At 41.1% G+C, this 16,639-nt stretch overlaps 1 protein-coding gene and 1 long non-coding RNA gene across 3 annotated transcripts in view; one reads left to right on the top strand and one right to left on the bottom strand.

Annotated features, from left to right (window-relative positions):
• The window catches only part of PKP2 (plakophilin 2), a 39,176-nt gene extending 31,380 nt beyond the window's left edge, over positions 1 to 7,796 (top strand). For both annotated transcript variants that reach the window (XM_086884884.1, XM_086884885.1), the window contains exons 9-13: positions 179 to 352; positions 929 to 1,082; positions 2,522 to 2,711; positions 3,658 to 3,745; positions 5,279 to 7,796. In XM_086884884.1, coding sequence (XP_086741010.1) covers positions 179 to 352; positions 929 to 1,082; positions 2,522 to 2,711; positions 3,658 to 3,745; positions 5,279 to 5,347 — 675 coding nt within the window. In that variant the 3' untranslated portion in view covers positions 5,348 to 7,796. The remainder of the gene's footprint in view (positions 1 to 178; positions 353 to 928; positions 1,083 to 2,521; positions 2,712 to 3,657; positions 3,746 to 5,278) is intronic.
• LOC147653655 (uncharacterized) lies at positions 1,385 to 15,227 on the bottom strand. The gene is made up of 3 exons (XR_015285645.1): positions 13,748 to 15,227; positions 11,214 to 11,311; positions 1,385 to 1,847 (listed from the first exon to the last, which is right to left on the bottom strand). It is a non-coding gene; the product is annotated as an uncharacterized LOC147653655 (long non-coding RNA).
• Between the last annotated feature and the right edge of the window lie 1,412 nt (positions 15,228 to 16,639).

Genomic DNA, 16,639 nt, shown 5'->3' with positions numbered 1-16,639 from the left:
GGATGGACTGGCCACTATCATTCAATACTGAAATTTTGCACATTGTTATTTGATCTCAGAACCTGACAGTCTCCAAATAACCTGGTCATAGAGAGTTACAGAACAGCTAGCTGAGCTTGTGATGCTTTAAGCTATGGAAGTCACTGTTTCTGAAGGTTTGATCTGCTCACATGTTTAGAAGCAGCAGGACACCCCACTACCTGAGGAAAAGAGCAATCCCAAAGGTGTTGAATCGCTCTGGCATTCTACACTGATCAGGATATACCTCTCCTTAATAGCAAAGAGTACCAGAAACTACACCCAGGAAGCATCCCTGGGAGCTCTTCAGAACCTCACAGCTGGCACTGGACCAGTAAGTCAACTTTTTTTCCTTTTCATTTAGTTCTTGATGTGAATGCATAGAGTTCAGGGCTGCAGTGCAGCTGCACTCAAATAACCACTGACAGGCAACTGGCTCTCTGACGTGGTGAAGGAGAATGAAGAACATTGAAGGGAGAGTCAAAGACAGCAGTTCAGCTTTTCCTTGCCTGGCATTAAATGGGGTCTGCATCTTTTCCCTCTGTGTACATCTCCATGTGTGGAGTTTGCTGGCTTATGCACAGCGAGGGATGAGCAGATGTTCAAAGCACTAAAAAAGTTGTTTTGTGGAAGATAGTCCTGTGGAGAGAGGAGAGCTCTGACACAGCAGCAGATCACTTTTGTGTTGAAGAAACCAGTGATACCTGTCTGAGGAACTAGCCAAAGAGCACCTGGGAGAAAGGGCGCTTGAAACTTCTTTTCTATCACCTTCCTTTCCTGTTACAACTCATATGTAGATCTGGCTTAAAACCATTTTAAATATGCTTAAACTGGTGCAGGGAACTGGCTGTGTGTGGCTTTTTGTGAGGCTCTGCATTCGTGGCAATGACCCAGAGCTGCCTTTCTGCAGATGCCATTGGCAGTGGCCCGGACTGTTGTTCAGAAGGCAAACGGGCTCCCAGGCATCCGAGCCATGCTGCACGTCAGCCACCCCGCCGTGAAGAGGACAGCGGTCTCACTGCTCAGGAACCTGTCTCGAAACACCTCCCTGCAGAACGACATCGGTGAGCAAACACTCACAGCCTGCTCTGCTCTCTTGGCATTAAAGTTTCCTGCTTTGATAAAAAAATAAATGCGCAAAAAAGCAGAGTTTCGCCTAAACAAAGTTTTCACTCTGTTGGGTATTCCTCTTCAGATACTTCCATTGGTGTTACTTTCAAAAATACATAATTGAAGTAAAGTCTACACAGATTTGGAGAGGGAGTTTTTCTTTTGCTTAAAATAGGGTAAAGGAAGGTGAGTGCTGAGCTCTCTGCTGCCACAGCTGCATAATGCTTTGCAAGAAATCACAAAACATCTCTAATTCTTCTAGCAAAGATCAGGCTCTCTTTTATTATACACAAAGCTTAGGAAGTTTGCAGCCCACACAGTTTTCGTGCAAAGCTTTTTTGAGAATGGAGGCTAAGATGCTATAGAAAAAATAGTTCATTCTTTTTAAATGATCTCATTTCTAAATAAAAGCCATTTCTATTCTGAGTATTCTCATTTCAATTTATTGTGTATTTAAGAATTTTCCCTACTGATAGGATAAAATGTATTCATATAATTTGTTGTCCTTTTTGAGTTCCCACCAAGGGTGAAAGGGGAAATTCCAGGTGTACAGATGGCTTGTGGGGCAGATTACCCTCCAGAATTCTGAGAACAGTCTCCTGGGCCTTGTTTGATCCTTGGAGAACATTCCCTGTTAATGAAAATACTATAACATGTTGTTGGGCTGACTTCCAAGGGATAATCCATACGGTGTTAACAATTACAGGTGGTGAATCCCTCTGAAAGAGAAGAAATTAAACTGATAAGAAGTTTGGATTTCATCAGGAAAAAATAATTTATGATAGTGTGGGAAAGACAGAATAGCACAAAACTTTGGGGGCAGGTGTTTCATCTTGCACATTCACAGTTGTTTCCTTGCTTTCCCATAATAGAGAGGACTGGGGGAATTTCAGGCGAGTCTTTTCTCTATCAAAAGATGTTCTTTTTAATTGCCTGAAAGCATCTGTGAATTCAGGTCAAATTCAAGAAAAAAAAAGCCCTTTGGCCAAAGGAAAACATTTGAGAGAGCACACTGTTTTCTAGATTATAAGGGTCTAAATTTATCTAGCAAAATGAACCTACATTTATCCAAATTTATCAAGCAAAGTGAACCTCCATATCAAACGGAGATAAATTTAACATAAAACATCTCTAAAAGGGAAGTGGCAGCCTGCAGCTGGCACGTGGCTGGTGAGTTCAGTCCAGCACATGAGGTATTAATGGGTTGTGCATGAGGCAAGTTACAGGCTGTCCAGTGCAGTGTGGGTGCAGCTTAACCTGAATTGTGGGGATGTAATGCAGGTAGGAAGCCGTGAGTGTGTGGTGGGAGCACACAGCTCCCTGATGAGGGACAGTGCTTGGAATGAGGTAAATCTGCACCTGGTACTAATGGAATTGCTTGTCTCTCTTGCAGCCAGAGAAGTTCTGCCTGATTTGGTGTCCATCCTGCCCGAGTGTGTGCCAGGGTGTGACGTTGCCTGTGAAACCACAGCGTCCATCTGCTACACCCTGTTCAACCTGACCCAGAGCAGCTCGCACAACGCCCGGCTGCTCCTCAGCGCCCACGGCCTGCCCAAGGTCATTGCCATCAGCATGAATGACAGGTGAGAGGCTCCACAGGGCTCACTCTTTCCCCAGGAAAAAAAAGAAATGCAGCTTCTGCCACTCAGGGAGAAAAAAACCCTCTTCATCTCAAGGTACAGGACAGCTCAAACGAGTGATGTGGATAGAATTGCACTGATTGGGAAATAAAGATCTCTGTATCTCTCCCATCCATAGCTAAATTCACCAGGTTCCAGCATTTTAACCAACTCCTCAGAAGACAACTGAACAACATTATCTGTATTCTGATATATTTGTAGTGACTGATCATCAGATTTCATCTGTACCCAAAATGCGTTTCCTGTTCATCGTGACACAGCCCTGATAAGTTTTAGCAATAAAGTGCAGGGATACATTTCATAGAACTGACAGATCTGTACTTAAAAATAATATATTGGCATTTTAGAGAACAGATTAAAAATTTAATTGTTCTTTAGTATGTAAACACATGCAGTCAATATTTACTCAGAAGATAATTAATGCTTTATAAATATGAATAATTGTTCCCTTTGCCTTGCTCTTTCTTTGCAAAATGAAAGAGGAAATCAATCTCAGTAAAGGAGGCCTCATGAGGCCCTGGATAGGTTAAATCCTGTCTAACTAACCAGAGATTTTACCTACTGGAAAGATTCTTTCAAATGCTTGTTGTGCTGAGGGTGTTTTCCTCAGCTGAAAATGCACACTGTGATAGCTGCTCTAAGATGTAGGCTACAGAGCACTTGATTTCTCCCTAAATTTCAAGAATGAGTGAAGCAGGGAGGCATGTTTCATTTGTTTCAGTAATAAGGAAACATGCTACAATACCTAAAAGGTGGCAAACCAGCACTTAGGAGTAAAGGGAGATAAAACAATTGCCATGAGGTTCTGTTTTCTGAAGTTTGTACATGCACTGTGATTATGATGTGGGAATTTAAACATGCTTTATCATTCTTTTTTGCAAAACGGCAGCAATATGTTCAGCAAAGCCAGCAGGGCTGCTTCAGTCCTCCTCTACTCGCTGTGGTCACATACCGACCTCCACAGTGCTTACAAAAAGGTAAGCACAAAGGAAAATAATCTGTTCTTTCAGACCTAGAACCCTTTCCTTTGTCCTCTGGGCCCTTTAGCACTCCTGTACATTTAAGAATCAACCTATAATAGGATTCAAGTGGTCCCTGAATTTGGTTTTCTTATTTACTTGTACATAAGCCTGTGTAAGTAATGCGTGACCTTAATTTTTGCCCGTGTTCATGTTCTCTCCTTCTGTGGTTTTATATCTTCTGGCAAAGCTTATGAAAAGCATTGCTGCTGCCTGCCAGAAGTGTCAGATGGTGAGAAGTGATGCAGAGTGGGTGACCATCCACGCTGGCTGAACCAGCCTGGCACAGAGGAACTACAGTGCCAGCAAAAACAAAGGCAGGGCGAGGCAGCTTCCTGCTTTAAAACCAGAGCAGTGCTGTTCTCCTTGTTTGCATGGCCTGGTAGCCCAGGTGTCACATATGAAAAACACAAAACCTAGGGCCTGGGAGAGGTGTTGGCAAACATTTGCTGCCATAGTCAGATCAAACAAAAAATGACCGGCATGAGTCTGCCACAAACCACTTTGGTTTTTTTGAAGCTCTGTTCCTGCTTTTTCAACACACAGCTGAGTTAATTTCCACCTACCTGCCTTCACCCTGCATTTCAAACTGTTTTCAATCCTTGTGTGCTTGCTGTTCAGAATTTGTCACTTCAAATTCCCTATAACCTAAAACTGTTCCAAGTTCTCAAGCAAGCTGCTAGCATTTATTATTCAGCTGCTTCTATTTGTAGATTTTTTTGTTTGAAATTTGCTCCAAAAAAGTTTCTTAGCATAAACTTTTAAGAGTGTTGCATCACAATCAGCAGGTACTGCCCCACAAACCAGAAATCTGTGTTCATGAATAAGGCTATTGTGTCATATAAATTCTTTACTAGTGTTTGTTATCTCTGTTTTTTTACAACTGCATTCCTGACTTTACCATACAGCAATATCCCTGATGGCATGAATTTTATTAATTTACTGGTAGTTTAGGAAAGCCTGTAAGACACCTTTGTCAGACTTGATTTTCAGAAATGCTGATTACTTGCTCTTCCTATGCAAATCAGGTCCCCTAGAGAGACCAGGTATAGCACTGAAAACTTGAGAGCCATCTAATGCCTAGACATTTTTTAAACTTTAGACTAATGAAAATCACAGAAATCACTGGATCAAACAGAATTGATAAAATCCTGAGTCATTTTGGCATTGCCTTGTGTTCTTTGTTCTGACAGGGTTGATCTCAGCTAGGTTAATCTCAGCTATTAGTCACCCAGAAGTCAGGAGTCTGTAGGGCTGAGCTAGAGGAGCAGGCTCCTGGTGCAGTGGACAGAGAGAGTTCAGCAGTTCCAGTTATCCTCTCATCTCTCTGGGACTAAACAAGCACTGCCTGTCCTGGCTCTGTGACTGCACAGGACTCTGCCCAGACCCCTACCATGGCTCCTTACTCAGCTTTTAGGCAGCTGGACCCAGCCTTCCCCTGCAGAACCAGCACTGAAGATAATGCATTGTTCTGTTTCTTCCATTCCAAAGGCTGACTTTAAGAAGGCGGATTTCATCAACAGCCGGACCACAAAAGCCTATAACTCCTTAAAGGATTGAGTCAGAGCACAACAGAGATCATCCAGCAGCTAATGTAACCATCTTCACAGGGCTGGTGTTGCCATCACGAACCACAGAGGATCTCAGAAAAAAAGGGGCTGATTTTCTATAAAGACTTGAGTGGCCACAGTAGCTTTTTTGAGTTTTTAATCCAAATCACCTTGTTGTCACTGTATATATCGATCCGAGAATAACCAAAGATGGATTCTCCAGGATGTCTGAGGTGAAGTTTCACCCAGGTTTTCCACTAGTCAGACCTCCAGATGACTGCCTTTGTTCTATACAGAGGAGTTTGAAATGCTAGTTGGCAGCAAATTCTTTTCAGACTGTTTTATACCAGAAGTTTTCTACAGTGGATAAGCATCGAGTGCACTGCTCAGGATTTAGTCATTTTTCACTCTTTCATTTCTTCACACAGCTAAATAAGAATCTCCAGACTCTATGAGTATGCACAAGAAGTTGTTTCACTACCTTCGTTATAAAAGCACCAATGAAGTTAAAATTACTATTTTTGTATTGCTTGTTTTCATGGGCTCACTGGTTCTTAACCCTCTTTCCTTTGACATTTCATCAGCAACAGCAGCAAAGCTGATTTTAAATAGATCTTATCATCCCTTGCTCCTCTCATCCTCCCTCACATGGCTGTTGCATTTTACAGCTGTGTCCAGAAAAGATTTTAACTGGAACCACTAGGTTTAAGGCACTATGTTTCCCACACTTTGGGCTGAACTTAAGCTCATCATTCTTTTCTAGTTGGTGGAGAAATTATTTGTGGGTGGTACAGTGATTACTTTAAGAAAATTGCAATTTCAAAACCATTCTGTTGATAATCTGTATTTAATAAAGGGAGTGGAGCCTTGCCTTTATGTTTGAAGTAATAGATACACACAAGATGGTGGGCTCTGTCCTGATTAAGGAATTCATCTGATCCTGCTTCATATTCTCTTGCTTGAAATGATCATCCTCTCTACAGCAATTAGATGCAATGTGATAGCTTTAGGACTATGCCTGCACATGTGGGAACAGGTAACAGGAGGGAAAGAAATTCCTGAGGACCTGAAGGCTCAGGTTTTCATGGCATGATGCTCAAGATGGTAAGAAGCAGTGAAAAAACACCATCCGCTGCATTTAGTAAGTCAGATTTTTCTCAAAAAAAAAAAAAAAAAATCAAATTCGCCATTAAACCAGTAGGAAATTCTTATATAAATATTGGGTTATCAGCAGATATGATCTGGAATTATTCTTCTGAAATCAGGGGACGTGAGCTACCTTGATGGCATTGGATGTTTTGTCATGTGTCAGCACAAGCCCTGCTGCTCCAACAGAGCCCGTCCTGTACCCTCACTGCTGAGCAGCTCTTCTTGTGCAGAAGGAGCTGCAAAATCCTTGGAGCAGGGACCTCACAGGGGAGGTCACCAGGCCTCTTCATTTCAACACTCCTGGCTAAAGGTCTGGCTCCTACCAGAAATTTAGAAGCAGCGGGTTGTACCGCTGCACCGTGTCCAAACATATTTCTGGATACCTGGGAGCTAAATTCTGCTGGTGGATGTGCACAGTTCTCTGAGGAGTCCCAGAGAGTCCCACCCCTGCACACAGAACAGAATGTGCCCCGGGGAGGGGAGCAAACACCACTGCTTTCCCCTCACTGGTGGTTTTCAGAGGAGCTCTTAGTCCTCCACGTTTGCTTTGAATAACTCAAATGCACTCCAGTAGGAGGTTTTAAAAATACAATTATTTTTTGTAAGATGTCATATTCAAAATACTGCAGGTCCAAAAACAACACGGGGAAGGGGAACTTACAGCACCACATGTTGAGGGAATTGTTTTTATAACTTTTTCAAATATGATAGAAAACAGACAATTAAAATCCAACTTTCTCTTCTAACTTCTTCTAACCCAAGTAACTCTGCTTGTGCCATGAAAGAATGAATACCAGGAAACCTGGAAAAGTCGTTTTTTTACTGCCCAATAGGAGTAGTAGGCAAAATCAATGTAGAAAGAGGAAACCTGAATACAGAGTAGCATAGGAATGAAGAATTGCAGTCTAAAAGATGAAGAAGGGATCTTTTAGAAATTCTCATGCATTTAGTTTTATTAAACTCACATGCTATTTAAGAAACAAAACGAACTGTGCTGGGTATTTCAAATACATGTGTACCTCTCAGTAACATGTCCTGAAAGAGGAAATGCAGAGTTTTTGGGTTGTTTCCATTGATGCAATGATTTTAAAGGTCTTTTTCAACCAAAATGAATCTATGATAGTGCTCCTTTAAAACCTAAGCTGTGTTCAAAAGTCACAAAGTACCTCAGACCTGGCGGCAACACCAGAAACACGAGACACGCCTTATTACAACTGATCTCCTACTTGTATGCAATCAAAAACATTTCAGCCAGACTCCAAAGAAAACAAAGCAGAGAAATAATAAAGTGCTCTCTCTAATGCAAAAAATCTGTCTTTGGTCTTTTTTTTATTAGTGAACCTACTTGTCTGTGATGCAGCAAATGTGTTTTTAAGCCTTAGCCCTTCCTTCAAAAGGGCAGACTCATTTTTAAATTAAATCTAGGTATGGAGACTTAGACTTCTCTAACAGGACAGTGTTACTGAAGGCAAGCTGTGTAATGCTCCTGTTGCCATCACAGCCCTCCTGCAAATACTATATTTGTCCGTTTTGCTGACCCATCAAACCTCCCAGAATCTGCTGGTTTCACCTCTCTTTAATTGGTATTTGCCAGTAAACTTCACCATGGGCCACTGGAGATCTCAAAAATAATTAGAATCATCCTCCCCATAGTCTTGGATTTGGGAAATAGAACATTCCCCCTTGCTTTATTTCTGAGAGGAGATTGGAAACCTTGAATTTAAACATGCTGAGCAGTGTCCAAAGAGTTCTTGGCTGAACAAGGAACTCATCCCAGGTCCTCTTGTCTTGTGTCTTAACCACAACCCAGTACAACTGTCTTCCACTGAATTGTTTTAGTAGAAACTCTTAAATAATACAGATAATTTTGTAGTAGATTTTAGACACTGCCAGAGAATTAGTCATTCCTTTCCTCATTTCATCCTCCTACCTTATTTTCTACTATCACTGCTCCTAAACATTAGTTATTTTTCTTCTCCCTCCTTTCCTAAATAGAATTAAACAATGTAAAATATTGCATTATACTGTGCATGGACACAGGGTTTGGGCTATTTGTCTTTTTTATGGGGTTTTTCATTTGAGAAAGAACGTGCTGTCGATTAAGAGAGGTTGAACCTCCCTTTCTGGGCCCATAAAAGAAGTTCAGGTGAAATGAGCTGGCACCATCATCTTGGCCCCACACAAGACCCCAGCCCTCCCCTGGCTCCCATTTAGCCTGGCAGTCCATGCTCCAAAGGAAAGCTCCATGGAAGCTGGGGGCAGTCAGGCTGCCTGTTTGGTATTTTATTTGTTACCATGCTTAGCCCTTAGGTTCCAGCCTGACAGAAGCATCAACATTTTCTGTTCTTTAGTTTTCAGGGCCAAAAAGCCCAATGGTGTCGCTCCACAGCCCCCTTGGGGGATGCTTCCTGAGATAGCCTGATGAGCAGTCATGCGGTGAATCATGCACAAACTATGCAGTGTGCTGAGAACTGCTGCTTCCCAAGCTATTCCAACTCCAGCTGCTGCTCTTCCATTCCTTTACTTAAACTGCTGCTGATTAAAACCACAGTTTACATTCCTGACTCACCAGACCCATCCCATGGGGAAGATAACATGACCTTAAGGCATCATCTGATAGGAGACAAAGATCTGGAAACAGAAGTCAGACTGGAGGAAACGCATATTTGAGCTCAACAGCACACCAAGGACAAGCCCTGAAACATCAGATGCAGCCATGTGAGTTATGCCTGGCATATTGGTTTAGATGTTGCACAGCCCATTGGAAACCCAGCAGGGAGATTTGCACAAATACACCAAAGACAAAAAGGGCTTTAGTGCAGACATTGTACACAGATCAGAGGTTTGCCTTTCTCTACAGGCCTGCTTTGTTTATTAGTAGGTTTGCTTATGAAGGGGAAATTAATTTTGTCTTATTTCACATGTTCAGATCTAAAAACATCCTAAAATACAAGTTAGAAGCACTCTAAGCTTAGGATCAGAAATTAGAATTTCCCTGCATCCTTCCTTCAGCTGTGTCTTCCAGTGCCGTACCCAGTGTGACCATAAATAATTCAAGTTTAGGAATTGAACATTTCTTCAACAATTTTACAATTATTTAATCTAAGCTTCTGTTCTCTTATTTGTATCTTGTTATTCTTAGCCCTCTCTCAGAACAGCCTAAATATGCACAGATACAGAAAATAAGAAGCAGGCAGGTCCTCAGCAGCTACAATTTAGAGCCAGTATTGCAAATACCCCCACGGTACCAGGGGTTTCTGAACAAGCCCGTGGTCACAGAGCAGCACAGAGAAACAGGGACACACTGCAAACCCAGACTGCTCATCATCAGGCTTTTCTTTCCAGTGCTGACCACACATTCCCTCCAAATCTGCACAAGGCCCTCTCTTACCTATGCCTGTGTTTTGCCTGCTCTAATTTGTAATCAGCTATAGGACTACGAGTCAAAACTATCACCACTCACACCTTGAAAGGAGCTGGGTCCCCAAAATCCCCACCCTGCTCTTCTTTCTGGGGTTCAGAAGGACACCAGTACTGTTCTTAAACATCTGGGCCCTCCTGCAGCTTCAGTGGGAGACTTAAGGTCTTCCTCAGTTGTAGAGAAATTTAAAGGCATTTTTTGACCCTCAAGAACATGTCCTTACTGTGTTTTCACCAGAAAGGGAAATAGCCAAGTCTGAGCCACACAAAAATAATAGTGATATGCTAAGGAGGGTAAAATCTTTTAGAAAGTTCAGAAACTTTCTGAAACCCATGAAGGTCAAAAGAAAATGGGTTCCAGCCAGAATAGCTGTGTTTGGCTTGGAGTAACAGCAAAATAAATCAGTAATGTTGTAGTTATCAGTGTTGAACTCTGCCTGGAAAGCACACTGTGCCTTAGGATGCATGCTTGAGTTTAAACTCAAAACTCTGGATGTTTGGCTTAGCCCCATTACAAACTGTGCATGAGTTTAAACCCTGCAGAATTCTTAAAGACTGGGGAACCTTGGGAACCTTTGTATTGCAGTTACAGCACAGCAGCACACAGGATGCTGCAGTGAGAGCAGTGGAGGTATTATGTCTTTCTGAAAATTAAAACAGGGATTCTTAAGAAGTTTTTTCTTTCCTGATGGTGGGAAAAAGAAGTGCTCTAAACATATGATGCACATAGCCTTGAAATACTATTTTTATAATAGGATAGTGTTTGTTAATTTAAAAGCATAGGGACAAAAGGTAAGACTTTTTAACATAAACAGAGGCTGGGATGAGAAACTCAGGTCTTATGATACATGGTGATAAAAAGGAGAACCTACAAATCAATATTTGCACCAGCATTGTAGGGAGTTCTTGTTTTGTTTTTGTTTTGTTTTGGTGGGACTACTGCTCGACCTGAAATTACTTAAAACCTGAAAGTCAAAAACTGGTGCCTTGGATAGCAGTAATATTCTTGCAAAAATGTTATTGCAGAAGATTTGGCACAGTTTAAATGACACAAAGAGATGGAGGGAAGATTGTCTTCTGGTGTGAAAGACTGGAGCAGAGGCCTTTGAAAGAATTCCCCCTGAATACACAGTATGAATTACCCATCCTCCAAAGACAGGTTTTCTGATGACATCAGTTATTTTCTGCTGTTTTAAAGAGAGCTGGACACATCCACCATTACCTCAGGGTTGTAATTAACTCATTGTGAGGGTTGTTATGGATAATAAATAGGCCACAATGGATTCTGCAGTCTATAATGTGCTCACCTATAAAAGAAGAACTATTTGGTGCATCTGAAAGGACCTGTGTTTTACAAAGCAGCCTCTTGTTCTTCACATCCACTGTAGTGGCCACAGGTACAGATCTGTTGAATAGGCACAGAGAGAGAAAAAAGCCATTAAAGGCAGCAGGCAGCAGTGAGCTGACTCCCAGCAGGAGAGAAAACCAAGGTAATAACCAAGGTCAGTGGTCCCTGACCTCTCACATGTTCATACCAACCACCTGTGGTAGGTGCACATTTTGCTCTGTCACTGTTTCCACTCCAGTAGACAGACAGTGGTACCTTGCCTAGAATTTCTTTTTCTCAGTAGACACAAAGCAAAAATAAAACTCAAAACCAGTGTAACATCTCAAGCCTGAAATATATTTTACCACAATTCTAGTAAACCATGAAATTCTTTTTAAATACTCATGGCCCTGTGGCTTGGGCAAGAAGACACCCTCCTGACTGCTGGCAGCATCACCAAAAGGATAGCAAATAACCCATAATTTACACTGGTTTATGCTGTTGTCCTTTAAGCAGAGGTACCTTTTTGAAAAGGGACAGTTTAGTTTTTGCATGCATGCCATTCAACAATTGCTTTTTCATGGTAAAAAAGAAGAAGAGTTTTTGTGAAGATCTTGCCAACATTCTTTATCTTTCTGGGCTGTAACAATAACTCTTCTCCTAAACTAAGAAAAATATAATTCTTCCCCAGCCTTTTCCAAGACAAATCAATTACTGTTTTTTTGGGATGTCCTGTGTACAACAGGCATGCTGAAATGTGCATGCATGCTATGAAGCACAAACTGGTTTTGCTCTGGTTTAGGAGACAATCTCTGAAGGTGACAAAGTTGAGAGCAGAAATAATCCAGCAGTCCCATATCTGTTCCCACATCAAAGTCAATTCCATCTCTTGCAAATTTAGCAGTGAAGTCTGGGTAACACATTGCTTACTCCACAAAACCCAAAACCGCAGACATAGGAAATACACCACAGGGTTGAGGGAAAGGAAGGTCTCAAAACAAAGGATGTTCCAAGTGTGGCTTGAGGATTTTCTTGCCAAAACAAAGTGAGACACATCTGTTTGGTTCCTTCTTCATTTCAACAGTAGCTGTGTTGATAGTGGCTCCCAGGGCTACAAGGGATACATCAGGAGCTCCAACCTTGCTCACTGAGCTTTGTTCACATGGAGGGTAGTTCTGAAGGGACAAGAGAGCCGTGGCTAAAGTCTTGTGCTTATTTATTATTCATTAATCCCTAAAGAGCTTTGATGGGAAGCATCTTCAGTGATATTACTCCAGTTGTTGAAGTCCTCTAATTGCCCAAACATACTTCTGAGAAACTGTACCCCAATGGTTGGTGGAAACAGCTCAGCTCCAGCATTTCTGAGTAAACTGCTATTTGACAGCCCTGCATGCTCGTGTTTCCTCCTGACAACAAGTCTCTCACCTGCCACTGGCTTTCACCCATGGCTGAAGTTAGCAGACTCTTCCCATACTGCCTCATTTGCCATCTGCTCCTTCCTGCTATGATTTTTTCAAACCTGTGTATCTCTGGCCCTTGTAATTTGCAGATAAGGAGGCAGATAAGCTTTCTCACACCTGTGCTGTGCAGTTCTTTGCATTTGTCTGGTTACTGCGTGCACTACAGAGATAAAGTCTGTTTGGAGTATATTTTTTAAAGTCTGCTGATATGAGACACCTGTCCCCATAAACAGCTCTTTACTCTAAGGGCTTTTGATGGTGAGGAGGATGATTTGGTGATGAGGAAGATGGATATTTTCTGTGAAAGCTGAGCTTGTAGTTTGGTATAAACAATGATGTGGTAAAACTTCAAGTTGTAAAAGAAAAATATTAAACCGCCTTGCATTTTCAAACTCTGTTAAAGGATTTCCAGGACTGAACCTATAACTCTTATTCTTCCCCAGATTTAGACTGTTTAAAAATTCTTCATGCTCATTGGACTGTAGTTCATAAGTGCTTAGCAGGGATGTAAATCAGCCTCAGCCTACAAATACTTGCAACTAAGCCTCAGAGATCACAGAACCAAACTTGTTCCAGTAGTGAAAGGTGGCAAAGCAAGGGGCAACAAGGCAACAGCACCATGCTGAGGTGTGGGAGATTCAGGTTGGGCATCAGGAAAAAGCTTCTTACCAGCACAGTGATGCCATGCTAGAAACAGCTATCCAGAGAGGTCAGAGATGCTCCATTCCTACCGCTTTGGAAGACTTGGCAAGAAAAAAGCAGCCTGGCAACTCAATATTTCCTATTCTATGCACAGTGCAAGTGCTTACAGCTCCAGTTGCTCCCCTTTTGTACAATTTCTTTAGGATTTTAAAACCTCTTGTCATAAAGTGAAACCAGATCAGCTTTATGGGGATAGAAAAAAAAAAATCTTTGAGATAACTTTAATTGGAGACTGGTAAATATTTTCCCCTTGAAGGAAAATATTTACTCATCCCCTGGTTGGAAATTCAAGCTCCAAGTGGCCCTGCCTAGCTACATGAAGCAGAGGAGAGCAGTATTAGTTCCAACTAACATTAGCATTAGCTGGGTTTGGCCAGTGACACCAGAACAAGAGGTTTTCTTGATCCCTTTCTCATTCCTCAACACAAAGCTTGGTTTCACAGCAAAGCAGATAGACTTCTCACAAGTTTTGAATGCTTCTGTGCTTCTGTGTTGTTGCTGTTGTTCTAATCAAGCCAACAGTTCTGCCTCCAAAAAAAAATTCATATAACCCATACCTGAAAGGAAAAAATCACAAGTTTGAGAGAAAAAGCAGTTGATTACAGACTTTCTCAAAGTGGGTCCTAAAATCACCATTCTAAAAGATCTCCCCCATATCTGTTTTCAGAATCTACTGTACTTTTGCTTGAGCTTTGATTTTCAATAATGGTGACAGCTTCCTTCACCATACTTTTTATCCTTTTCTGCTCTCCTTTCAGTAGAGCTCTCACATTACAGCTGTAATAGTCACTATCAGCCAGACCAGGCCAGCTCTGGAAATTCCTTTACCCTGATCAGGAGATCATATGTGAGCCCCACATCAAGCAGCAGTCACACCCCTCCTTAACAGAGAGAACTTAAAGGATGTTTGGTCTTGCCCAGCTGATGAGTGAGCAACCCAGTCAGCTGTGAAAAAGGTCTCAGACACAAGGAGGAAACTTGACCTTGTTTTTAGCTGTTTCCACTAGCTATAATACAGATAGATTCAAATCTTGGTCTGCCAGTGCAAATATTTGCATAATGTGGAACTCATTTTTCTCATTAAAGTCACCATGTTAGTTTTAATGAGCATTTTAAGTAGTGAATATTAGAAGTTATCATTAAAGTCTCCAATTACAGATTCATTTTGGTATATGGGTCACTTTTTTTTTTTTTCCTCTCTATGTAAAGAGATACTAAAATTAGGGGTAAAGGGGAGAAGACTAAAAATGTTCCACTTGAAATTTTGGAGTTTCTTTTATAATGAATATGATAACTTAGAAATTGGTTTTATTCTGCTGACTTATTTGTTTTCAACAGCCTGAGTTTAGAGGTCCTAGTTCACCTGGGAACCTAGATAAAAACAAGCAATGTGTTAAAGTACTCAGGGAGACTGACAGCATGTTTTTAAGGTATTTTTTAATATAAACATGTTTTAAAGGTATTTAGAACATATTTTTAAATCTTATTCCTACTTAAGTAAGGAGAAAGGAGAAAGACCTCAGACACACCAGTGGATAGAAGTTAATGGATGAGTTAATGTACCTGTCATTTAGTAAATGCTGAACAAAGAGAAAGGAAAAGACATCCTAACTTAGGAGGGAAGAGCCCAAAATTCCATGGAAGAACTTCATACTGAAATAATTTACTTGTTATGCCTCCAAGGCAGAGTGCTCCAGCAATCTGCTATAATAAAGTTGGAGATGGTTTGTTCACAAGATAAATCCCATGCTTCCTCCTTAGTTGATGTAAAATTTAAGGAAAAATAAAATAAAATAAAAGCCCCAGGTCTCAGCAACTATGCTGTATTGACCAGCCTCAGTTGAAGTTCTTGAAAATACATAAACTAATCAGCAGTAATTACTAATAGAGGAGTTAGTCCTGTCCTTACAGACCTGAGAGGCAAGCTGCCCTGAGAGCCCAGGCACTGAGTTCAGATACAAGGCACTGAGTAAGCCAGAATAAGTGGTTTAGGAACCACCAAAAACCTCGTCATATGAGAAAACTTTAGCCTGGATTCTTCCTTTCAGGATGTTTGAAGCCTTAAGAAGCCTAGTTGCCATCATGAGTTGCATATAAAAATTGGTTTTTTCATTCCTAAAGCATGCAAGCACTTTAAGAAAAAAACATATAATGCCACTTATCTACAGAACTCCCCTTTAATATTGCACATCTAAGCCTCTGCTTACAGAGTACAAAAGTAAGAGGAAATAATAGCCTGAACAGTGTGCCTAAACTTCATTCTCAGTATAAATGCTGTGGTTCAGAATGTACTGCAGGAAAAGAACAAGTTTTACCTGTTCTTGAGGAGTTTACTGGATTCCTACACCCAGAGGTATTCTGTTTATTGTTGCTCACCTGTCAGATCAATGAAAGCCTCTGGGCATCAGTGAAATCTTCTATGAATGGGGTGTCCTTCAAAACAAGTAGTTTTCTCTGGCATCAGCCACATGAGATGAGTTAACCTCACATTCTCCATCTCAAACACAAAGGGACATAGCTCCATTCCTTCAAATACCCACCTCAGATCCTTTTCCAGGACAATCCAAGCCACTTCCTCAGTAAAGCATTGCTGTGGTAGTTTGTTGTATGTTGTTGTTGCTGGTGTTTCTTTTTAATGCTTTGAAAAATCTTGTTGAAAGGACCATTTTTGCACCAAGGGGAAATTTCTGTGTTTTCCAGGAGCCCACAGGTATGTGAAATGATGATGTGCTGCCATTCAAAGGTGGCAACCAGCAGATACACCAAGCACTAGGTCTGGCTTGTTTCTTAGAAACATTGAGCATATATATATATTTATACAGTGACATGAATTGAAAGTACCTGTTTCAGATAAAGTGCTTTATTTTGTTGTTTCCTGATAAATTGCTTTTTATAGCTGTTGAACAAACTTGATATCAAAAAGCATGAATGCTCTGAGCAGAACTAGCAGCATTCACGAGCATTCAGATTTCAATATGCATAGCAGGTTCAGGAGTTGGTTGGTGTTACTTCACCTTCAAGATTAAATAGCTATCAACTTAGCAATTTTTTTTTTTCTTTTTTTGAGATTTATTGTTTCTGACACACAAATGTAGATTAAATATATTCAGCAGCTCCCACACATATTTATTTTAGGAGCTTTCTCATGCAAATATGATACCTCAAGGGCATTCGTTTACCAACGAGAGCTTTCGTATTGCCTAGGTCGTTTCTGGAAAGGAGTGGAATCTATTCAAGCACATCA

Source organism: Cyanistes caeruleus, chromosome 4 (assembly GCF_971803275.1).
Source record: "Cyanistes caeruleus chromosome 4, bCyaCae1.hap1.1, whole genome shotgun sequence".
Taxonomy (NCBI): Eukaryota; Metazoa; Chordata; class Aves; order Passeriformes; family Paridae; genus Cyanistes; species Cyanistes caeruleus.
Note: the sequence above shows the minus strand (reverse complement) of the source record. Positions and strands in the feature narration are given on the sequence as shown.